This window comes from Ambystoma mexicanum, chromosome 1q, assembly GCF_040938575.1.
Source record: "Ambystoma mexicanum isolate Mex_15411 chromosome 1q, UKY_AmexF1_1, whole genome shotgun sequence".
Classification (NCBI taxonomy): Eukaryota; Metazoa; Chordata; class Amphibia; order Caudata; family Ambystomatidae; genus Ambystoma; species Ambystoma mexicanum.
Window position 1 is genome coordinate 770163556 of NC_090922.1, and position 25130 is coordinate 770188685.

Sequence of the window (25130 nt, forward strand, 5' to 3'; positions counted from 1 at the left end):
TTCCTCCAGATGTATTTTGCCTACTTTTGACCGTGACCTAGCCAAAAAGCACAGGGCGGCAACTTCGGGCCAGATGTTTGTTTCTGCTCGTGCATCCCCAGAGAGCTTGGTGGTGCAGGCTGCTACAGCAAACCTTAAGACCACCTCTCCTCCCAGACAGGGAGAGCAAAAGATTGAATGCATGAGGTGGGAAGATTTTGGGCTCTTCAAACCTTTGTCTCTGGTGTCTAAATGCCTCTTGCATTTTGGCCAAGTTCTCCTTTGACCTTTTGGTCAGTTATGGCTGAGGTGTCTGAGCACATCCAAGGCATAAAATAAGCACTGTTCTATAGCAATTTGCTATGCAATTCTGTAGATTTGCTAATGAAACTGACACTTGTGTAGCAAAACTAGCTATTTAAGTTACCCTGTTCAATGAAAGCACAGCTCGTCCTGCAGTCCTCTCTTGCCCTCATGGTTCTCTTCACCCTCCTTTCTCTGCAAGTTCAAAGTCCTGATGTTTTCAGTGAACATGAGTTTTGTGTGGGCAAATGGGAAAAGCCCACACAACTCCAATTTTTGATGGAGAGAGTGCAGCAGCAATAATCTCCTCCACTCTTAAAGTGCAAAAAGCCAGTGTGGGAGTGCTAGGAAAGAATTATTGTTATCCAAACACTTGTAAACCAGAAGTAATCGGGATAATACTTTTATTAACCCCACTATAACCTGTCTGAAAAGACCATTAATGGGTTAACTTTAGTTTAAAAAAAAAAAAAATTGTGCAAAACAAAATGTGAAGTTGTTAATGCATAATTACAGTATTGATGCTGTACAACACTTAATCTCCATGCTTTACAGTAAAGGTTTGTGTATGTAAATGTCATGTCAACTGTATTTCATTTTGTTGGGGGAAGATGCAACATATGGACGAGTGAAGAACTTTGAAAATGTAAATGATCACACGACTAAATGCTTTTGCTGGCAAATCTAGTTCTGCAACTTGCTGTTTGCAGCAACTGGTGTTCAACCCATGAGCTGATCATATATTCCTTAACATTCTATCTTTTCACCATGTTGCTTTATATCAGCTACTCAAAGTGAGATGTCCACAAACTACTATCATCCCCTAGTTTGCCCCGTTCTCTGCCTGCTACGCCATCCAATCTTAGTCTCGTACTTTACATATTGAATACAGAAAGTTAACTAGATGTTTACGCAAAGTACTGATCAATAGTCCATCCAGTTTGTACGTCTACAAACCTACTGCACTACCATACATTGCAGTTGTTTGATTGCATTATATATTAGCACCTGCAGGAGAGTGGTAGCCAAACAGTTTTCAGAGCCATTTTATCATGTATGTGTCCATTCATTACGTTTTACAGACAACTCATCCAGGGCTCAGTCTTTTCGCCCACTCGGACAGCCAAGTAGATTTTATGAAGGGCGAGTACCATTTGCAGGGTTTGTTAAAAACTTTTATTTAACATTTACGTTGTTTGCGGTGAATGTCAAATACAAGTGTCACTGTTCATGGTGGGTCAAACGTAAAGTGGACTTGTGGTGACATGAGCATGTGTCGAGTGCATTTCTTAGGTCGAGCAGGTAAACTGTTACTCAACCTGCAGGTCTAGAGGAATTTAAAAATTTGCAAGGCCTGATTCATCGCACTAATTTCTTCAGTGCTACACAAAACTTGTATTGTTGCTTATGTCTTGGGTACAAATAACCTGGGTGACATTAAAAATATTAGTACAAACTTGCTAATAAAATGATTGTTTGCTAATCAATTTTTGAAAACTAATTTATGCTTCGACATCCACAAAGGGAAGATTAGGGAAGGTTTTAAGTCCCTCATCAAGGACGGCATGGAATCCTCCTGATTCTGCAATCTGGTCTGAACACTGCAGATTGCGTTGCAAGGACGATGGTTACCAGCACAGTCCTGTAAAGCTTTTCCTGGCAAAGTACATCAGGGTTTGCTACAGACATCCAGGAGAAACGTTTGTACATGCCCTTCGATTGCATGAACTTGTTCGGCATCAAGTCTGACAAGTCACTCGAGCAATTCCAAGCCTCTAAGGCTGCCACCAACTCGCAACCGCAAACTGCAAGCCAGGCTGGCAGGGGAAGGATGTTTTGCCCCTTTGCCTCTTATGCTCAGAGGTAGCGGACAAACACCATTGGGCAGGAAAGAGCAGTGTCGTCCCTACAGGGGTAGAGGATGGGTGCTCTTAAAAGGAGGTGCTTCCACCTCCAGTGTCCCCTCAGAAACCCCCAGTGCGAAGCCTCTCTGAACTGGGCTTCTGCCATCTGTCTCCTGTGGGAGGCAGACTATCCCTGTTTTGCGAGGAATTAAAAAATACCACCTTAGACGCCTGGTTATACAGCAGGGATACTGTTTGGAAAGATTTCTCATTTACCAACTTTCATATTGCTATGGAACATGTGGTGAACCTGGAGGAGTCTGATGCACTGAGGACATTTTTGGTATATTTAAATAGGCCTAGCTCTCCCTTTGGCCAAGGGGATATTCCCAGCGTCACTAAGGATCTTGTCTGTCATCCAATCCAAAAAAAAAGAATGTCCTCTGTCAAACCTCCCGAGACAGCGTGAACAAGTGATTGGTTGCATTGAGTAGGAGGATTTTCGGCTGTTAGAGCCTTGGTCTCTGGTGTCTAAACAATTCTTGTGACCTCGCCCGGTTTTCCTACCGCCCATGATCAGTTATCGCTGAGGTGTCAGAGCGGGTAGGCTCTGAGGCCATCATCAAGGATGGCAAGGAAGCCTCGCATCAGATTCGCAATCTGGTCTGGATGACGGACTGCATCACAAGGACAATGGCCACCAGCAGAGTCTTGCAAAGCTTTTCTTGGCTAAGTACATCCGGGGTTGCTACTGACATCCAGTAGAAGCTTCTGGACATGCCGTTTGTTGGCATGAACCTGTTCGGTACCAAGGCCGATGAGAGGCTCCAGATTTTCCGAGCATCTAAGGTGATCTCCAAGTTGCCGGGGCCCCCAGTGCAGCAACAGTGGCCTTTGGGCAGGCAAAGGGTTTTTGGCCCATTCACCACTTACGCCCAGGTAGAGGCCAAGCACCATTGGGTAGGCAAGGGCAGCGTTGTCCCTACAGGGGTGTGGGCCCGCGTGCACCCAGAGGAGGCACTTGCACCGCCACTGTGCCCTGCACAACCCCATGCGTGAAACCTCCTTGAAGTGAATTTCTACCATCTGTCCCCTGTGGGAGACACAATATCCCTGTTTGGCGAAGAATGGAAAAAATACCAGCTCAGGCGCCTTCATAAAGGAGGGATCTGCCTCTCTTTTTCCTATCGAACTACAGACCACAACCCTTGCTTGCCACGTACTCTGGTGCTGAAGGACTGAGGTCTGAGACCCACTCTGGATCTGCTGCTTCTGAACTTGTACTTGCAGGAAGACCTGTTCAAGATGGTCACTCTGGCCCAGATCCTCAATGCCCTGAGCATGGATGATTGGATCTCCAAGATGCCTACTTCTGTATGGCTATCCACAAGAAACACAGGAATTTCCTCGGATTCAAAGTGGGGAACTTTCATTTCCATTTCAATTTCCTCCCTTTTGGTCTTTCTTCTGCACCCAGGGTTTTCACCAAGCTGCTTGCAGTAGTGGCGGCTCGCCTCTGGAGGGAAGGCTTTCATGTCTTTCCCTAACTGGATGTCCCCCAGATATAGAACACATCGGTACCGGACGTGCAGCCTATTGCACAGCTTGAGCTTTTCCCTGAACTTTACAAAGTCTCAGGTTATGCCATCCTAGTTCCTCGATTTATCGTCTTAAATACTTACCTAGGTCGGGGTTTCCCGGCCGAGGACAGAGTGGCAAACATCTTAAAGATGGTCCAGGTTTTCCATCTGCAGAAAACGGTTCCATCATTGGCTTTTCTGTGCTTGCTGAGTCTCGTGGCCTCATGCATCTTGTTAGTGCCAGAAGCCTGTCTGCGCATGAAGTTTCTACAGTGGCTTCTGAGCTCAGTTTCAGGAACAGCCATTGAACCTTATACTGGTCTCAGAGAGTGTGTCTGAAGACCTGCAATGGTGGTCCGTGAAGGACAGCCTCTTGAAGTTGTTGCTTTTTTTTTTATCAACCTTTGCCACAAGTGACTTGGGCTGGGGCGCTCCCCTTCAAGACCTTGCGATGAGAGGATTGTGGTACCCATTGGAGTGCCGAGAGCACATCAATCTGCTGGTGCTGAGGGTGATCAGGCAGGCCCTGCTCGCTTTCCTCCCCTCTGTGAAGGGCAAGAAGTTATTGGTCCTGACTAACAATACTGTAGCCATGCATTACTTCAAGGAGAGGGGTGGTGTGGGCTCCTAGCCTCTGCGCATAAAACCAGTGCGATTATGGTTCTGGTCTCTGGAGACCAGCATGTCTCTGCCAGTGACATAGGTAGTCAGCAAGGTAAGCATATTAACAGATGCACAGAACAGTCTCCAATCTCCCACGAGTGGGTGGGAGCTCTACATGGAAGTTCTGGAGGAGATATTATCCCACTGGAGATACTCCCCAGGTGGACCCCTTTACTTCCAGTGTGAACAAAGTGCAAATGGCTTTGCTGCAGGGTGTTTCCTCAGCAGGGATCTCTGGGGGATGCCTTGAGTCATACTGAACTTTGAGCTACTGTATGCGTTCCCTCCAATTCGTGTCATTCAGATGGTTCTCAGGAGACTGTCATTACAAGGCCGCGATCTTGATTGCTCTGCACTGGGCCTAGACAAAAAGGTGCCCAGAGTTGCTGGACATGGCCATGTGCCCTCTCTTGTGTCTACCACAGTCCAACCTCTGAACCCTCATGCCAGACTACTTTAAGGCTGTTGTAAGGAGTCGGATTGTCAGAGGATGTTCTGGAGCTGCTACTCTGCTAGAAGACCCTCAGCCAAATCATTTTCTGCCACTTTGTTGGATTTCTTCTGTCTTTGGCCCAGATGGGCCTACAGATTGGTACAGTGAAAGGTTATTGTGCAGCCATTTTGTTCAAGAGAACCTTGGTTCAGTGCTCCTTTTTTACACTCCCCAGTGTCTTTCAATTCCTGAGGTATCTTTCCATTGTGTTTCCCAGCGCCAGTTTGTTCCGGTATGGGATTTAAATTTAGTGTTGACATTTTTAATGGGCCCTCCGTTTGAGTCCCTTCATTGTTGTTCTTTAGGAATGCTCCACCATAAAGTGATTTTCCTGGTTGCCATCGCTAGACTATTGAGTGTGCGCGAGGCTCGGTCTGTTAGTCCTCCCTACTTTTTTTTCTCCAAGCAAAAGGTGACTGAGTTAGACCCTGCTTCCTTAACAAAGGTGGTCTCCTCTTTCTATAGCCCTCAAAAGATCCATCTCTTCAGCCTTCAAAGGCAGAGTAATGTTTCCATCAGCTTGATCCGGTTTGGGTCCTCAAGTTGCAAGTCTTTCGGAGAAAGGAAAACGGGTCTGATCAACTTTTCATTGGTTATGTGGGTTGCCGAACTAGCAGGACTAGTACCAAACAAGAACCTGTCTTGATGGATGGGAGTGGCCGGCAAGGAGCTCCCTGTGGGTCTCGGGGCGCACTCCACCAGAGGGTTGGCCACCACCTCGGCTCTGCAATGTATAGTGCCTGTTATGGATATTTGTAAGCGTCTACATAGGCTTCCTTGAAAAGATTTACCAAGCATTACTGCTTGGCTTTTATGGCTGGTCAGGACACTTGTTTTGTCAGAGCTGTCCTTCAAAGCTTGCGGGTGTCCTTTCTACCCTCCCTCCTCCAGGTCACTATACTGCTTTGGCAGTCTATTATAGATGAGAAATCCATGGGAGGCGGGAACCATTATAGATGACGAATCCGTGGCAGGAGGGAGTCCCCTCTTGGTAATGTTGTTTCTGATGGACATTCCTCATTGCCCTCCCGACCTGCCCCTCTTAAGGTAGCTAGTGCACCTTAGTTCTGGAGTCCCTCATTGTCGGAGTGCTGGGGGGGGGGAAATGTGGCACTGAGATCACAGGGCGTGCAATACGGGCCCCAATGTCTTGTGGAAGACATGTGGCAGGCCACGTGGAAGCGTCTGGTGGAGCTGCACTCTATCCCCAGTCAGTGAAAACGTTTCTGAATAGCAGCTGGCGCAGGGATCCTAGATGAACAATCGGTGGGAGGAACGTCCATCAGAAAGAACAATACAGAGAGATAAGTAATATGTTCTTCATTTAGTCAGACCTCGGTGTGAATTGATTATGGAAATGAGCGCATGTGTGAGAAATAGTGCGATGAATGCAGGCAGGTATTTTTCGTTTTTATAGACCAGCCGTCTGTGTAACATGGTGACTTCCCTTCATAAGTTGAACACCTTTGCCATTTCACCTTTTATCCCTTCATTTAAATATATTTGAATTTTGAACAAATCGCCTGTTTCTCGCCCAGAATTCTGTGGTGGGATTATATAACTAAAGTAGATGAAGGTGTCCACCTGATGTAGCCCATATATTAATAAAAATAGATCTTAGTGGAATGGGACTAGGATCTGCAGGAAAGCAGCAGCTGCACCACCCCCCCTCCTCCCAGGGAAGGGGCCAGAAAGCTGAGGGGGGGGGCATCAATGCCTTGGCAGTGCCCACTACTGCTCCAGGTGCAAAGCATCTATTAAGTGGACTTCAATCAGCACACTCGTGGGTGGGAGAATTTCTCTGTTCTGCAAGCAGTGACATTCTATCATATGTGACTCTAGAGCCTTACACAGGTCTTGAAGATGACACATGGTTGCTGTCTCCCTTTTGCTCAACACCCTCCAGACCATCCTCCTACCAACTGATCTTTGCATCCTGAACCCTCTTCATTTTGGAAAAGGTTTGTCAGCTTCTAGTAAAAGGTGACCTTCAACTTGCACCTGGATCATAACGAGGCAGTCACTAGTATTCCCTTTTCATTTTTGGTTCTGAAGGAGGACCGGGACGTGTCTCATCTTGGATCTGACGCTCTAGAACATGTTCCTTTGTATTGTATTAGTTATTTATATAGCGCTCTTTCCCCGTTTGTATGGCCTCAATGCATTTTGTGGTTGGAAGGCCTTCGGTGACCGAAGTCAATGTATAGGAGGTTCTAAGAGTTTAGATTGAGATGCTTGTGTGCGTTTTCGCTGGCTTAGGACTTAGGTGGTTGGCTAGGCTCCAGTATGCAGCCCAGAGGTCAGGAACATGGGTGGGCCCTGTTGGTGGTTTAGGATAGAGTCCTATTGCTGAAGGTTCGATGTGTGCCCATTTATACCGAATTTTATTTTCGTTGGTAGTCTCTGTATGCTAGTGGCAGAGATACGTCGGGGGTGTCAGTGTGGACGTCTATGTGCGCTGATAGGCAGGAATGGCATAGCCATGGCTCCATTCTATGGTGCATGGATGGATGGCCGTGCCTGCAACCTGTGTCGACAGACGTGGTGTAAGGTATACGTACCATATGCGTTGATGTAGTTCGGCTGCAGCCTTTTTTTTTTGTCTAGTGTGGCCAGCATGGTCTCGTTATTTGTGGTCTCTCTGGAGCAAATGTCTGAGCAGCGGGGTGAGTCACAGAGGGCTGAGGGCGTGGGTGATGTGGAGGATGATGGGAAGAGGGAGGACAACTGTGAGGGATAACCTGTCTCTGCCAGCACCCCATCTCACTGGAACAGAGAAAGTCATAGCAGATGCTTTGAGCAGATAGACTTGGACCTCCCACAAGTGGGATCTCTGGCAGGAACTTATGGAGATGATCGGCTCCTTCTGGGGGACTCCTCAGGTAGAGCTCTTCGTTTCGTTTGAAAAGGAAATACAAGGTTTTCTTCTGAAGGGATCTCTGTGGGACACATTGACAGATGAGTGGCACTTCGATCTCCTCTTTCATTTCCCACCAATCGTCATTCTGCTGGTTTTCAGGAGACTGCAGCTTTTAGGGTTGTTGTTAATTTTGATCATAAACGACTGAGCCAGGACGATATTCTACTTGGAGCTCGTGGACCTATATCCCTCTGCCTCCAGGTGTCTCCAGGCAAGAGTGCTCCTACTCCCCAGTCGAAGGGGTGGGTCCTCCATCCAAACCTCAGTAGCCTGTACCTTCATGCTTAGTTGCTGAAATACAAGGAGTGGAAATTGTCAGTTCACATCCTGGATGAACCCCTTTCAGCCAGACACTAAATATTTATGCCTGCAAGTGGCATAGATTCTCAGCTTGGTGTCAGGAGAGGCAATCTAGACCTTTTCAATTGTCATATTTCATCTCATCTGTTCTGGATTTTGACTTTGTTGTCTGGATAGGTCGACAAGTTGCCATTGTAAAGGGGTAATTGGCCACCATCTCACTTTTTAAATTGACCCAGGCAGGGCATGTGCAATCCATTTCCCCCATGCCAGTTCATGTGTGGAATTTAGTGTTGACTTTCCTCATCGTAGTTCTGTTTGTATTTGTGTTATTAAAATTGCTCACCGCCCTTAAGGTGATTTTCCTGGTCGACATCTCTTTGGCAAGGCTGGCCAGTGAGCTTCAGGGGTTGTCTGTTAGATCTCACTACTTGGTATTTTTCAACGAGAAGGTGCCTTTTATGAGTGACGCTGTCCTTCCAAAGGTTGTTTCGCACTTCGGTCTCAGTCTAAATATCCATCTTCGTATTTTAGTTTCCTCATCCTTCCAAGCAGGAGTGATTCCATCGGCTGGACATGGTGCTGGCCCTCAGCTACTGCATCTTTCCAGACCAGACACATCTGGAAAGAAGACCAGCTTTTTGTGAATTGTACTGGTGATCCTAGGGCTGTGAGTTGGATCATCTTATCAATATCTGAATGCTACGATTTGGCTATGAAGGATATGTCTGAGGGTCTCTGGGCTCATTCAACTAGAGGACTTGCTGACACCACTGCCATTCAGAGTGGAGTCCCTGTCTTGGACATTTGGCAAGCTCCTTCATGGGTCTTGCTGCACACGTTTGCCAAAGCTCTGTGGTCAAGCAGTCCTCCAGAACTTTCTGATTTAATCAGTTTACTCTGTCTCCTACCTTCCTCCAGATGTATGTACGTCTGTCGGAGACCATCCAAGGTGACGAATCTGTGTGAGTTGAATTCGTTTTAGGAAGGAATCTGTTAGAAGAACCATTTACTCAGTGTTCCAAGTGTATGAAAAGTAGTGGAACTATGTTCCCTGCTTGCCTTTACCTTGCTCCGCACAAACCCTATTGCCATGCCCCCTCCCACGTGCAATCCAAACCCTCAAAAGACACACTTCCTATTTAAGGGAATGTGCAGTGTAGTGAACTGAAGTACAAGTTTGAACTTCTGCCTACACTTTTATTCTAAAACGAAACCATTCCGGAATGGTTTCTTTTTTAAATAAAAGTATAGGAACAGTAAGACTTCAAAAAACAAAAAAGTAGGTGTTCGGCCACTTCAAACACTATTTACTAATCGATCATTAATGTTCTTACTGATGGACGTTCCTACCACTGATTCCTCGTCGCCCTCCCAAACAGACCCTCTTGGTGTATAACACGAAGACCTCATTTGTTATACGGTCCCACAATGCCGCCGTGCTAGAGTAGAAGGTTGGAACTAAGGTCATTGGGAGCAGGACGCTCTATGTATACTTGCCCTGATGTTGCGCCTGCAATGCAGAGCCAACACGGACATGTGGAGCACTGCCTAGTGGCAAATGTTTTTTTTTTTTAAATCAGCTGGTTCTGGAGATCGAAAATCAGATATAGATTCTGCAGGAGGAACATCCATCAGAAAGAACATTACCGAGACGTAAATAATTTGGTCTATACAAGTGAATGCAGAGAAGTCCTGATGTTTTCAGTGAAAATGAGTTTTGTGTGGGCAAATGGGAAAAGCCTGCCATTGCCATATCTTTACCCAATGAGTGGAGGTGAGGAGAGTGTGCCAGACCCAGTGTCCCGAAAATGGGTTGACTTATTCTGGTCTGGTGTTACAGGTACTGTTAGGCAAGATTATATGCAGTACCCTTAGGGTGCACTACAACAACCCTGACCACCTGGCAAAAGCAACCCAACCTTTGGTATAACTCTGTAATACACAGGTTGCTAGTGTGGACGAGTAGCCAGGCTTATCTTAAAGAGGGGTCTATGTGAGCTGTAGGGGAGTTACACAGAGGTTCATAGTGACAAGTATTCAAGCAAACACTTACACAAAGGGTTTCTTGATAAAACAATTATTAATTTACCAGTCAGTTCATGTAAGCCTTGTTCAGAAGGGAGCACTGTAAAACACCACACAAATATACTTAAAAACGAAACACTTTAGTTCACAATCAGTAAATACCCAGTTGGGATGGCATACAGCAGAGACCTACACCCACAGGTGACTTCAATAGCTAGGGTGCTGTTGATATTAATGTATTACTGTTTGGCATTCAGAATTGGTTTAAGAGTAAGTCAAATGAAAAGTTTATTAGAGCACACAAGATACCACAATTATTCATAAGCAGGCAAATACTTTCAGATCCCCCAATAAGAGTCATTCAGTGAAACAGGCTAAGCCTAAGTCAATAGGCAGAAGTTATGAGCTGAAGCACCTCTTTGCAGGTAAGTAGAAACATCTTTGCACAATGTTTCAGATGTCTTTGAAGAAAAGGATGAATCAATGTAGGGCCACAAGCTGTTAGACTTGATAGTAGTAGAAGATGCAAGCAACCCTACAGCAAGTGGTAAGTTCTTTTAGACTTTGTACAGTACCTTTTAAAATGAAGAAAAGATGCAGCAGATGACTGTTCCTGTGCAACTCCGCAGATCTCACAGTTCCTGGGCCTCAGTTGTGGGGACAAGAGGGAATACATTGGGGGACAAAACTTGCAACCGGCAAACTTCTCTTTCAGTGGCTGTTCGGCGTTTCAGCTCCTCGCATCTACCGCAGATAGCAACACTGCAGTTCCTGGCTGTCGAGATGGACTTTCCTTGCTTCTAGGGTCCCGCACCCTGTTGAAGTGGCTCAGGCACTGTCAGTCCTGCTTCCTGGGAGTCCGGAGGATCTTCCTGGAGCTCTTGGCCAACTTAAAAGCAACGCACACAATCTGGTGCTCCTCTCCCTGGATATACGGTTCCAGCAGCAACTCTGTGGAAATTCAACCAGCTCCGAGATGGATGTCCAGGTGCCCTACTTTGGAGTTGATTTGTGCCACCAAATCAAGGGGAGAAGTCGTCCTTGCAGGGGCTTCTCTGTCTATGCGAACTTGACGTTTTGGCACTGCAGCAGGGCTTCACTGGGCAAACCAACGGTCTAGGAGTTGCAGCAGGCGTCGTCTTCAAGTTCTTCTTCGGTCCCTTCGTCCAGTGGTCGACTCTGCCTTCCAAGCCAAAAGACTTGCCTTTTATGCAGTTCTCGCCCTTTCATTCCAGCCTAGCTGTCAGTCACCCAGCAGGGTGGCTATCCTTGCTGGACAGCCAATTATCACAGAGTGCATTTGGGTCTCCTAGGAGACTATGTACAGTTAGTGTCAGGCACCTCCCTCACTTCCTGCCTACCCCAGAACCCTGGAGTCAGAGGCAAAATCAACAAAGGGACCAAACCTGGTTTGACGCGCAGAGTAAATCTCAAGAAGGACCTTTCCACAAAGAAATGGCGAAAAAATAAGACCGGGCTATTTTGACAAAAATTGCACCCTTGGGTGCTTTACTGCAGCTGCGAACGCAGCCCGTGGTAAATGTACACCACGGTAGTAAAAATGAAACCACTGCCATCAGCTATTCAGTGAGTAAAGGGTAACATAAAAATGTTGAAGTTGGACAAAAGGAGATACTAGGTAACCCCCTCCAGCACTCTATTGTAAGATAGTGTGTGCTGGGTCTAGAAAGTTACAAATGTAAGTCAATTTCACTTTACTCCTCTGGGAAACAGTAGTTTATCCCAGAGAAGGCATTTAAACATTGGGGATATCTAAGGGACTTCCCTGTGTCACTGCACTGAAGGTGCTGTGTGACATAATGTCAAAGATGATGCCTATGGAGTTTGTCAGGTTCCATAACCAAAAAGAAACACAAAGCCCAGAATCACATTAAAATACATGAGAGAGTGGGAAAAAGGGTCTCACTCTCTCCAGGTCAAAAAAAGCCAAGTCCTCCAAATCCAGCAACGTTGCTGCGGGGGTCTCTAATGTAGAGGGAGTTGGCACATTTCTGAGAATTCTCTTTAACAGGTACTTTCTTGGGTTTTTCCTTTTTTACATGCTGAAATGTTTGTGGGAGTTTTAATGTGTTTTCTCTGTGGACTATGTTAAAACGCATCCCTGTTTCTGATTTTGAGTGTATGGCTATATGAACAAGAAGGGTGTACCCATCAGTGTTGTGGACCCTTTTGTGATGATCAGCTATAGGGTGTTTGGGTTAACCATGAGACAGGAGTTTCTTGTAGGGTTCTCAGGTTATAAAGGTCTCGGATTATAAAGCGGGAGGCATCTTGGGTGGGGAGTAGACTATAAGAAGTAAAGATTACTTGACTGATTTTGGTCAATAGACCCACACAGAGTGCAGTGTGTACCCCATACTAGCAATTAACCTGGTAGGCTCGGTCAGGTGTGTTAGAGTAGAATAGATTTGTCTTGAGCTCTGTTAGGCAAGATTGGATGCAATAACCCTGTGGGAAACTACACCAGCCTTGTCCTCTTGGCAATAGATAAACCAACTATTGGTATAGGTCTGTACTACACAAGTTGGTAGTGATTGAGCAGCCAGACATATCTCAAGAGGGGTAAATGTGAGCTGTAGAGATGTAACACTGAGATTTACAATTATAAGTATCCAAATAACACTTATTCTCCAGCATGGGGTCTGGCATGGATTCACATGCTCATGAATATTCCCCGTCGTCAGGCTGGGAATCCTCGGTAAAGAAAAAACCAGTATCAGTTTCGTTTCTGATCTGTCTTTCGTAGTAATAACCAATCACTGGTCTCTGCGTCATACTGACCACAGCCAATGACTGCCCTCTACCTAAGCACCGCCTCTGGCAGCCATCTTCAGATTTTTACCGCACGTTCATGTGTTGGGATCCTCGTGCTATTGCTCTCGAGCGTTAGTGCTATTTTTCGCGCTTTTTTCACAAAAACTTCGATTCTTTCGGTCAAAAGAGCCTCAAGCTCCACCGATCCTACATCCGATCAACGGGGACCCGTGTCGGATTCGTCTGTGCCTTTACTGCCTTCATGAGGACAAGACGCACGTGGAGAAGGACTGTGCGTTTTGCGGCAACATGTCGGAACGGACCATGAAGGACCGCCATCAACGTCTCGCCAACTGGCTGGAGGGTAAGAGCCCGTCTGGCGAGAAGAAGAAGAAATCCGAGCGGTCTTCTAAGACCTTTGAGGGCGCCCCGGCGACGGGGGCCCAACATAAGGCCAAGCACCGCGAGTCCGCTGGCACCGGGAGCGCCGAACGGTCGGGCTCTACGGGCGCCAGGCAGGGCGCACCCTCCCCGGCACCATCAACCACGAGCCAACGCTCTGGGTCGGGTAAGAGGAAGGCCGAGCACCCGGCGAAGCTCCTGGAGAGGCCCCGGTCGAGCTCTAAGGCAGAGGAGGAGCGTGGCAGTGCCCCCTCCCTCAAGGATAAGGCGGTGAGCGCACCTAAGGTGGTGAAGGCCTTGATCCATCCGACCAAGCCCTCTATCGAAACGGTCGCGGCGGCCCTGGCTCAGCCTGTGGAGGCTGCACCAGTGGTGGCGACCTCAGGGCCCAGAATCTCCCTGCCTCCTCGGAGGGAGTCTTCTTTTGTGCCCATCGATAGGACCCCCGTGAAACCCTCCGTGGGGAAGAAGAAGGGGGGGCAGGGCGTCGTCGTAGATTCGGCCTCAACCTCAGAAGAGGAGCTGATCGAGGTCTTAAGCCACGGCCTAGGCGTGGAAGAAGGCCAGCCCGTCGGAATGGACCCCGACGCAGGTGACGACGACGACATCGTCGAGGATACCGACGGGGCCCCTGCTCGCCCGTCGGATTCCCCTCTGCCAGCGCCGCAAGACAACTCGGCGGCCATTTTGTTGGCCATACAGTCCTTATGCTCCGAGATAAGGACGAGGCTACCGTTACCGACGGAGGAACCTCTCCCGTCGGGGGATCCCGAACCGGGACCTTCTGGTGTTTCCCCTACCAAGAAAAGAAGGATCCATCCACCACCTCCTTTTCAACCGTCGCGCCCCGTCCAGCCCTCCTCCCCGTCCACCTGAGGGGATGATACGGGGACTGACACGGCAGCGACGGGTACGGACGACGAGGCATACGACGAGGATATTCCGTCGTCGCCTCCCACCAGGGCTTCTCCGCCCGACGAGATCGGATCTTTCCACTCCATGATCTCCAGGGCTTCCGAGCTTTTCCAACTCTGCCCTGAGGAGAAGAAAAAGGAAGGCTTCCTTTATCAGCGGCGCGAGGCCAAGAGGAAGACGGTCCTCGCAGTGCCTCTGTTGGACGACATTTGGGATGAGGGCCTTTCCCTCCTCAAGAACCCTTCCACGACGCCAGCTAGAAGAGACCGGTACGAGAAAAAGTACCGGGTCCCGGACACGGCCCCCCTATGCCTCCGGGCGCAGCCTACCCCGGATTCCGTCGTCTCCGCGGCAGCCAGGAAGAAAGCGGGGGGGGGGTGCGGCCTCCACATCGACTTCCCCGCCGGACGGCGAGGGAAAGAAATTGGATGCTATGGGACGTAGAGTCATCTCGTCGGCAGCGACGACGATTAAAGCGGCCAACGCCTTGGCTATCGTGGCTCGCTACGACAGGGAGCTGTGGTACAAGATAGCTCCCCTGCTGGATTTTCTGCCGGACGACAAGAGGGCGGAGGCCCTGGAGATCCTGCAGGAAGGTGAGGTGGCCTCGGACCACGCCATCACCGTGGCGACGGACATCGCCGACACTGGGTTCCGCCAGCTGGGCAACGGCGTTTGCCTTCGACGTCGTGGATGGCTCAAAGCTACGGACTTCCGGCAGGACGTCCAGACCAGAGTCCTGGACATGCCCTTCGACGGGAACAACCTGTTTGGGAAGACAGTGGACGATTCCCTTCAGGCCATCAAGGCGGATACTGAGACGGCCCGGGCCCTTGGAGTTCTGCAGCAACGACGGACGCCCTTTCGGAGCGGCGGAGGCAAGGGCGCCTCCAAAGGTTCCGGCGGCGGTTTCGCTTCCTACCGTCAAGCGGCCCGCTCGTCGTCGCAAGAGGCCTACAGAGGACGAGGCAAGTCTAGCGGACCCCGCCGTCGTCGCCAAGGAGGTCAAGGCGGCAAGGCCGCGTCCAAGCAGGATTGAACCGGCCGTGGGGTCGGGCCCCCACCGAAGCACCCCGGTGGGAGGCCGGCTGGCGGGCTTCGTCAGCGTGTGGGAGTCCATCTCCACCGACCGTTGGGTGCTGGACGCCCTGGCCCGGGGCCACGCGCTCGAGTTTCAAAGAAGGTGCCCGCGCGTCCCCCCCGTGGCCAGGAAAGAACTTCACGTCCCTCAACTTCTCCTGGAGGTAAAGGCGATGCTCAGAAAGGGCGCCATCGAACTCGTCCCAAAGAGGCTTCGGGGCTCCGGAGTCTACTCGAGATACTTCCTCGTGAAGAAGAAGACGGGAGGATGGCGCCCCATCCTAGACCTGCGACGTCTGAACAAGTTCATCAAGGCGCAGAAGTTCCGGATGGTCACCCTCCAGCACGTCCTGGGGCAGCTGGAGGAAGGAGACTTCCTATCGTCGTTGGATTTGGAGGATGCCTACTTCCACATTCCCATCCTAAAGGGGCACCGAAAATTCCTCAGGTTCGTGGTCCAGGGGCGTCATTACCAGTTCAAAGCCCTTCCCTTCGGACTACGGTCGGCACCCAGGGTATTCACCAAGTGCCTCGCACCGGTGGTGGCGCAGCTGCGCCGCGAGGGGATTCACGTCTTCCCCTACCTGGACGACTGGCTCATCCGCGCCAAGACGAGGGAGCTCGCCGTGGTCCACACGGCAAGGACCGTCCAACTCCTCACGGACCTGGGATTCTCCGTGAATTACGCCAAATCCCACCTGGTGCCCGCGCAAGTCGCACTGTTTCTGGGAGCGAGGCTCGACAGTGTCCCTTCTGGCCTCCCCGTCTGAGGAGAGGACCAGGACCATCTTGGGCAAGGTGCAACGGATGTTGGTGGCCGACGCGGCCAAAGTGAGGTCCATCAAGTCCCTCCTCGGGATGATGTCTTCCTGCATCTACCTCATTCCCATGTGCAGGCTCCGGATGCGCCCGTTGCAAGAATTCCTGGATGCGCGCTGGATCCAGACGACGGGCAGCTTCGAGGAAAGGATCAAGCTCGACGAGAGTTTCCGACGAGCGATACGGTGGTGGGGCACCCGCGCGCATCTGACGGCGGGCATGGACTTCCAGACCCCAGCCCACCAGGAGACTGTGACCACGGATGCCTCCCTGGAAGGGTGGGGAGCGCACACCGAAAATCTGCACGCAAGGGGACTCTGGCTCCCGACGGAGAAGTCCCTGCATATCAACGTCCTGGAGCTCCGTGCAGTGTTTTGGGCCCTCAGGTCCTTCCTTCCGTCCCTCAAGGGCAAGGTGGTGAGGATCTTCACCGACAACACCACCACCATGTTTTACATCAGGAAACAGGGCGGAACCAGGTCCCCAGCGCTGTCCAAGGAGGCGCAGGACCTGTGGCATTGGGCCGTCGCCCAAGGGATTTTTCTGGTGCCGTTTCATCTGGCAGGGATAAAAAACACCATCGCCGACTCACTCAGCAGGGAGCTGCGCTCGTGCCACGAGTGGGAACTACGGCAGGATCTGGTCGATCGCCTCTTCCGACGGTGGGGCACACCCCAGATCGACCTGTTTGCGACGGCGACGAACACCAAGTGCCGGAGGTTCGCCAGCAGGTTTCCCCAGACGAGGAGCATGGGCGATGCTTTCTCGTTCCCCTGGGAGGGCCTGTTCCTCTACGCGTTCCCTCCCTTGCCTCTGCTAATCCGGCTCGTCAACCAGCTCAAGAGGTCACGGTGCAGGATGATCCTCGTCGCACCTGCGTGGCCGAGGCAGATATGGTTCCCGGACTTGCTGGACTTGTCAGCGTCCCCGCCGATCAAGCTGCCGGCGGACGCGGATCTACTCTCCAGGGAAGGAGGCGCCATCCTCCACCACGACCCGAAGTCGCTGAACTTGCAGGCCTGGCTCCTGCAGCGCTAGAGTTTGGAGGATACGACATACCGGCCGATTGCAGAGAGGTTCTTGCAAAGGCCAGGGCGTCCTCGACTCTTAAATGCTACGGACACAAATGGAAGAGGTTCTCTGTCTGGTGCCACGCACAGAAGATTAACCCTCTACGGATTACGGCTCCCCAAGTACTGCCGTACCTGCTGACGCTGGCCAAAGCTGGTCTGGCACACGCGTCCATCAAGATTCATCTTGCTGCGATCTCCCGATACACCAGAACCACGGGGCGGACGTCCTTGTGGTCTCATCGTCTGGTGAAAGAGTTCATGAAGGGACTGTTCAGATCGTTCCCGCCGGTGAAGGCTCCGGCCCCGGCGTGGGAGCTCAACGTGGTGCTGACCAAGCTCATGGGACCTCCGTTCGAGCCTCTGCACTCGGCCCCGTTGAAGTTTCTATCGTGGAAAACAGCTTTTCTTGTGGCCATCACCTCCGCACGACGAGTGGGAGAGATCCAGGCCCTTTCCTGCAAGGCCCCGTACTTGACTTTCCACGACACGAGGGTAGTGCTCAGGACGCACCCCTCCTTCATGCCCAAGGTACCGTCGGACTTCCGTCTCAACGAACCCTTGGTGTTGCCTGTGTTCTTCCCGTCGCCTTCGTCGCCGGCTGAGAGGACTTTGCACTCGCTGGATGTGGCTAGAGCGCTGAAGTTCTACGTGGACCGCACGAAGTGTTTTCGGAAGACGTCACAACTCTTTGTGAACTTTGGACCTGTCAATCAGGGGAAGGCTATCTCGAAGGCTTCCATTTCCAGATGGCTCTCCGGCTGTATCATGTACTGTCATCGGTTGGCAAACCGACCGCTGCCTGGCCGTCCGAGAGCCCATTCCACCAGAGCAATCGCAGCTACCACGGCGTTCCTTTCTGGTGTGCCCCTGCTGGACATATGCAGGGCTGCTACGTGGAGGTCGACGCACACCTTCACGAAATTCTACTGCGTCGACTGGGATTCCAGGGAGGAGTCCAGGGTCGGCCAAGCAGTGCTGCGCAACCTGTTCGCCTGAGGTGAGCCTGGTGAGGAGGTAAGATGCTTAATGTTGAGTTTGATGTAATGCTTAATGTTGAGCCTTTGCCACCTCCCGTGGTTGTGCATGTGTGTACTGCTATGTATTCTTTATTCATGAGCATGTGAATCCATGCCAGACCCCATGCTGGAGAAGGAACAAGTTACTTACCTGTAACTGTTGTTCTCCAGCATGGGTCTGGCATGGATTCACATGCGAACCCTCCCGCCTACCCCTCTGCGGCTCTTCACTTGGTCATACTGCCACTTTACGTGCTTCCAAATCTGAAGATGGCTGCCAGAGGCGGTGCTTAGGTAGAGGGCAGTCATTGGCTGTGGTCAGTATGACGCAGAGACCAGTGATTGGTTATTACTACGAAAGACAGATCAGAAACGAAACTGATACTGGTTTTTTCTTTACCGAGGATTCCCAGCCTGACGACGGGGAATATTCATGAGCATGTGAATCCATGCCAGACCCATGCTGGAGAACAACAGTTACAGGTAAGTAACTTGTTCCTACTCAAGGTTTTCTATTAAAATAATTATTTAAGTCAGTTTTAAATAAGCCGCCTTTAGAAAGGGCAATCTGCAACAATAAAAATACACTTCAAAACACTTTTTCAGAGTTCAGATAAGCAAGTAGATAACCTTTTGGGATGCCTCACATCCACTTCCTACACCCTGAGGTGACTGCAATTACTAGGACAACGTTAAACATTAATATATCACTTTTAGTACTTAATACAATTCTGAGTTGGTGGAAAAGATTAACAGATTCTCAGAACATGTGGATCCTTTTCAATCTCCCAATGAAATCTAGATTAGGTCTTTCCCAGCAATACAAGTGAACTTATGTACCACCTATTAGGGGCAGTTAGAAACCAAGTCAATGGGTCAGAAGGGTCTGCAGCGAGCCAGGCCAGCCAAAGTCAAATTGAACAATGTCTAGGGACCTGAGGCACTTCTTTAGATAGTACAAATGTCTTGCACAATGTTTGTAGAGGGTTTGTAGAAAAAGAATCGCTATTGGGCCACAAGCTGTGAGGCTTGTGAAAGGCAAAGCTACAAGTAACTGCAAAAAGCAGCTACTGCTAGTCACTAGTGAGAACAAGTAAGCTACAGACACAAGAGATAAGTACCCCTTCAGTCAAGACAGTACCTGGTTCCTGGGCCTCAGTCATGGGGACAAGAGGGAGGACGTCTGTAGGACTCCTGCACTGCAGTTCGAAGGTCGGCAGCGGCTACGGACTCTTTCCAGTTCAGCAGGACTTAGCATTTTCAGCTACCGGTAAATAGCACCACTGCAGATGTTGGACACTTGATGGGCTCCCCTTGCTTTTGGGGTCCACCACTGAGTTGGTGTGGCTCAAGCTTGGGTCGTCCTGCTTCAGGAGGGTCCTCTGGATCTTCCTGGAGCTCTGGTCCGGCTTAAAGACAATGCACTCAATTCTGGTGGCTCTGCCCCGGCACTCTGTTCCAGCAGCAGCAAGGAAGAACAGCCAGCAGGCAGAGGGGTTCCAGTCAAGTTCGTCTTTGGGTCAGTTGGTTCCACCAACCCAAGGGAAGAAGTCATCCGTTCCGGGCTTCTCCAGTCGATACGAAAATTGGAGCTTCAGCACTACAGCTGGGCTTCACAGGGCAAACCAACGGTCCAGGAGGATGCAACAAGCTTCTCTTCCAGTTTCTTTCTTCTGATTTTTTTTTTCCTGCGGTAGACTCTGCCTTCATTTCAAGAGAACTTGCCTTTTATGCAGGTTTCTCCCATTCATGCACAGAATAGCTGTCACTCATACAGCAGGGTGGCTGTCCTAAAAGGACAGCGAGCCAGCCAATCTGCACTGGGTGCATTCAGGTAACCAAGGAGACAAAGGACGGAGTTTCGGGCACCTCCCTCGCTTCCTGCCCTGCCAGACACAATGGAGCCAGAGGCCGGTTTCAACACTGAATCCCGCCAAAGGCAAAACTAACAAGGGATAAACCTGGTTTGATGTCCAGAGTAAAACACAAGAAAGACCTCACTAACAAGAAATGGCGAAAAAAGACTGGGGCCATTTTGACAAAATGGTCACCCATGGGTGCTGTACTGCAGCTGAGGATTCAGCCTGCGGTAAAAACGCACAATGGTAGGACAATTAAACCATTGCCACCAGCCATAAAATGTAGAGAGGGTAACCAATTTTTTTTTACATGAGCAAGTAGGAAAAGGGGCTACTAAGTAACCCCCCAGTACTTCCAAATACGAACCTACTGGACCTACATAGGAAAAAGAGGTAAGTAAAGTCAATTTCACTTTACTACTCTTGGGAACAGTAGTTCACCCAAGAAGAAGGTATTTAAACCTTATGAGAAATCCAAAGGACTTCTCCTTGACACTGCACTGAAGGTGCAGTGTCGCAATACAAAAGGTTGATGCCTATGGAGTTTCAGACTCCAAAACCAAAAGAAACTGTCAAAATCAGATCAAAATACATGAGAGAGTAAGAAAAAGGTCTCACTCACTCCATGATAAAAATTAAAAAGTCCTAAAGTCCAGGAAAAGAGCTGGGGGTCTCCAAGGTTGAATGGAATTAGCACAGAAATGAGAATTCTCCCTAACAAGCTCTTTGTAAGCTTTTCGCTCTAGCCATTTCCCAACCTGTCCACTCCAATGTTTTTTTAACCGGTTTTATTGGGATTTCGTGTACAGTATAAATATCTGGATTAGCTATAAAATGTCACCTCACAGTAAAGCGAATATATCCATTGAATGCACGCAATTTAACGCATTGTGGTTTCTAGAGCTGGTATCAAATATTGTTTACGAGCACATTTGCACGCTTTCAAGTTGCTTGACACTTTTCCATTCCTTTCTGCTTGTCTAGGACTATCTAAGTTTGTTAGTATATGAAAGCATTAAGTTTGTTAGTATATGAAAGCATTTCAGAGTAAAGGTTAATGTTAAAATGAATTTTGCACATGCTACTTTTTTTGTAAATGGTTTATGATGCACTTTAGCTGCTCAAACCTTCATAACATTGTTGTAAACATTTTCTCAAACATGTCTCAAATTTCAGGTATTTGTCACCATTTGCTATAAACAGTGACCCAAGTTTTTCAATTTCCCATTACAGGTACATGACAAAGAATAAAGCCCACTTGAGATTTTGAAACATTGGGACTCCTCTTGCTGATTGAGTTGAAGACATTAAAAGCCATTTTAATTAAAAGACCGGACTGCTGACATACACGTTAACCATGAATTTACGAAACGTTTTTGTTCACCTTGTGTTTTGTTTCCTGGCTCTTCCAGAAGCCTATTTGAGAATTTGAGAAATGGAAGATAAACGTGTGTGTTTAATTTAAGAAAAGAATGGGGGGCTCAGCTTACTATTTTTTTAAATAATGTTAGCCTTCTAGTCTGCAAGCCAAACTGTACATTTTGATAGTTATGTTATTTGTTTAAGCATTTTTTAAATGCGTTTGGTTAAACAAATTAGAACATTTGCAGATGTTTTCTTTTCATGCAGGTTGCAAATGTATTTATGTACGTTACAAGGCAGCCTCCTTCATTTTGAAAAGATTCATTTATTTCTGCCTTTTTGTTTCTTGAAAATATTTTTGGACACTTTTCTTCAATGTAGCTCAAGTGCATTGAAAACTAATCGGTCAAAAAGCTTGCTCTATGAATCAAAACGGCCACCTGTGTATGTATTGTATATTTTATTCCTTTGCAGAAAAAGCAAAAGGGATGTACAAAAATGTAAAACTATTGTTATATTCCAGGTTCTCAGATACTTTTTTACACGTTATGAATCCATGCAATTAACGTTGGGATTTTGAACCTTCGCTTTCATACAAATTGTATGAAATGTCATTTTTAGTGAGTGTGCATTTATGTACATTACAACATTGAAAGTTCTTTAAGGCATCCTATGTTTATACTCAAGATTAAAATGGTAATTTCTTAATTCTGTTTGCATATAGGACATTTTGGGCTCACACTTAAGGGCATTGCATAAAATCAAAATCAGCTTTTCAAAATACTGTCGCAACAAAAGATATGGCATCTTCAGGGTTCGAGGTACACACAGCAACATATAAGGCCTACGGCTTTTGTGTTAACAAAATCATAACTAAACTACGTCATTGAACACACTGTACTTAAGTTGTGCATCATAGCAAATGGCTTTCTCAAAAATGAATGAAGGTTTAAAGTAAAAACGTTTTTCTTTACTGGTTTTCTATCAGTCTTTGTTACATTCTACAATGACAGTTAATTCTTTGAAACCTTGGGTAATTTTGCCACTGATCTATACATTTGCTGAGTGTTAGCTCAAACTTAAGGGAACTTAGGAATGTACAACTTTAGGCAGTTTACAAATGTCATGTAATGCAACTAAGAGCATTTTAAACTTTTTCCACCCGCCAAGTATAATAGAGAATATCACCTCTTTGCAGCAATAAAGAACAGGCAAGGATTCTGTTCATTTGAGCCCTTTGCTCATTTGAAGACCTTGTACAAAATATTTATTTTAAATAGGAATGTTCATTTCTTCTGAAACTGAAACAGATTAAGTCAAAATTGTCTCTAACTGAACTAGTTTTATCTGCCTGTTGTGAACTTTGTAGGCATGTAACAACCATCCCCATTTCCAAAGAGTGCATAAAAATGCCCTATAATCATAATTTTTCAAAACCTGACAATGATTTTATATTGAGCAAACCAGTGGGACTCTTCTGTCGTAATTGCTGAGGGGATTTTGACAGCAGCAAGCACCATATGTATTCGATAATTATAAAAGAACTATGTTCTATTGAAAGTCTATATAGACATGCAGTTTCACTGTCCATGTCCACCTCTTGTCTGTCAGATCATCAGTGTGCTTTCCTGATTTTGAGTAATCATTACTTAGAGTAGAACATGCTCTGTATCTTTTAGACAAGTATGCTCTTTTGGCATAAAATATATCAAATGGGTTAAACGCCAGTTTTGGGGCTGCATGAAGATCACAAGAGTGAGAAACGCCATTATGATAGCACAAATATAGAGCAACTTTTTGAATTTTGTATCCATGACTGACAAAAGAAAATCCCTCTCAAACTTTGGAAGACAGAGGTTTAGTCAGCCCGATTTTTGACAGTATAAATGATGCACAAAAACAAAATGCTAATTTATGATTCGATTTCTTGTCTTGGCAAATGTGGATGCATTTAAAGCATCAAAGTATTATATGACCCATGTAACTAGGGCGCTTTCTTGATAGTCATGGGCTTAAGAAGAGGTCATAGGTTTTCCAAGCTGCACCAACATGGATATGTTGCACAGTTGAGTTGCACTTGAGTACACCATTTAAAAACTGTAAATGCCAAAAAGGCATGCAGACAGAATGTGCTCTTAACATTGTACTAGGCAATACAGGCCTAGCGGGGAAGGTGATACGGGTGTACACAAATATGTATTTTGTAAAAAGATTTCTGATGTTTCACTATACTTGAATTGTTTGTAATAAAAAGTCATAAAAATGAGTGACCCTGTAAAACCATTTTATTCATGTTATTTTAAGCCATTTTACTGATATATGCAGTCTGCAGATTCCTTATCAAGTATATATTCCCCAGCATCACTTGGTCTTTGCAAATCCTTTGGCTAGCCTTGAGCTCAATGGAGCTCTGTGCCTTTTTTATTTTTTTTAGTGCCACCAACTTTATAAAAATGAATGTGACACCATGGTTTGTATATATGGAGCACACTTCACACCATGACGACCTTACTTTCTCCATGCTCAGCAAGCTGTTCAGAATTCCTTCTGTTCAAGAAAGGTTTTATCTGCACCATATAGAGTGTCCAGAAAGCCTCTGTTTTCAAGCCATGCATCCTAAGGCCCCTTGCCTTCTAGGCAGTTAACAGCCCTTCATAAATGTTGCACTTATCTCTGTCTATATCCACCAACTGGTACCTCGTTTAAACCACACCCCTCAGATTTGAGGAGGAGAAATAGGTACAACAGCCGGATCTCAGTCCTCAGAGAAGAAGCAGAGTAAAGACGAGAAGAGGACGCATATGAAGAGGTACCACTCTTGAGGTAAGTTCTTCTCTAGGAAGGAATATTGGCACTCCCAGGGGATGACTACAAAGTGGATTCTCGGATCGCTCATTGCTTTAAAGAAAACTCCTGCATTTCCCTCCTCCACTTTGGAGCAATTACAAGATTTCAAAAATCAAAGGGTAGCAATCTTTCCAAAAGCCCTGTTACTAGTGGTCGATACTTCAGCTCTGATGGTGGATCCACGGTCCATTGCGCTTTTCACTGCTGGGAGAGGCGCCTCATTGAATGGCGATTGTGTGCTGGGTTGCTCAGGCCCGTGCTTAAGCCTACACTATGCCATTCATCTCCGCTCCTGGACTTTGAAGCTATAGCACAAAGTCCCTCTACTTCGGCCACTGCTTTAGTGCCATTTGATGCTATTTTGTGAAACACATGTAGAGAGGTGAACCCAAAAGTTTTGTCCAAAAGGGACAATTGTCCGGCAACACACAGCTAAAAAAGGGTCCCCGGTTAGATCTGTTAGGTTAAATATAAAATATATTCTGTTTTAAATTCCAATTTACATTTTTTTTAAAAATCAAAATTAATTAACCGAAGTGTAATTTCATACATTTTGTCGTATCAAAATATTTCATTCACAAATTCATAGGTTATCCTAAAAATGCCTTAGTTGCAACAAGCCATCATAAAGTGCATTATTGCATAAACCCTACGGCATAAAGACCCAGAAAGTGTCTACACTGCATGGAGAATAGACAAATGCTAACCATACACAAATAGTTACATATCAATAGTCCTGACACAAGTTACTTAATCATGTCATGTTATTTAAGAACCATGACTATGCACTAAATGCACTTAAATTCCAGTGTAATATCCGCATATGCTGTTTAGTTCTTTTCATGCCAACTCGAATTTTGGCTCAATGGGTG

General features: G+C 47.5%; 1 protein-coding gene across 1 annotated transcript in view; it reads left to right on the plus strand.

Annotated features, from left to right (window-relative positions):
• CDC73 (cell division cycle 73) overlaps positions 1-23691 on the plus strand; it is a 1222960-nt gene extending 1199269 nt beyond the window's left edge. The window contains exon 17 of the mRNA XM_069641358.1: positions 21283-23691. Within this exon, the coding sequence (XP_069497459.1) occupies positions 21283-21319 (37 nt within the window). The 3' untranslated portion in view covers positions 21320-23691. The remainder of the gene's footprint in view (positions 1-21282) is intronic.
• The last annotated feature ends 1439 nt before the right edge of the window (positions 23692-25130 follow it).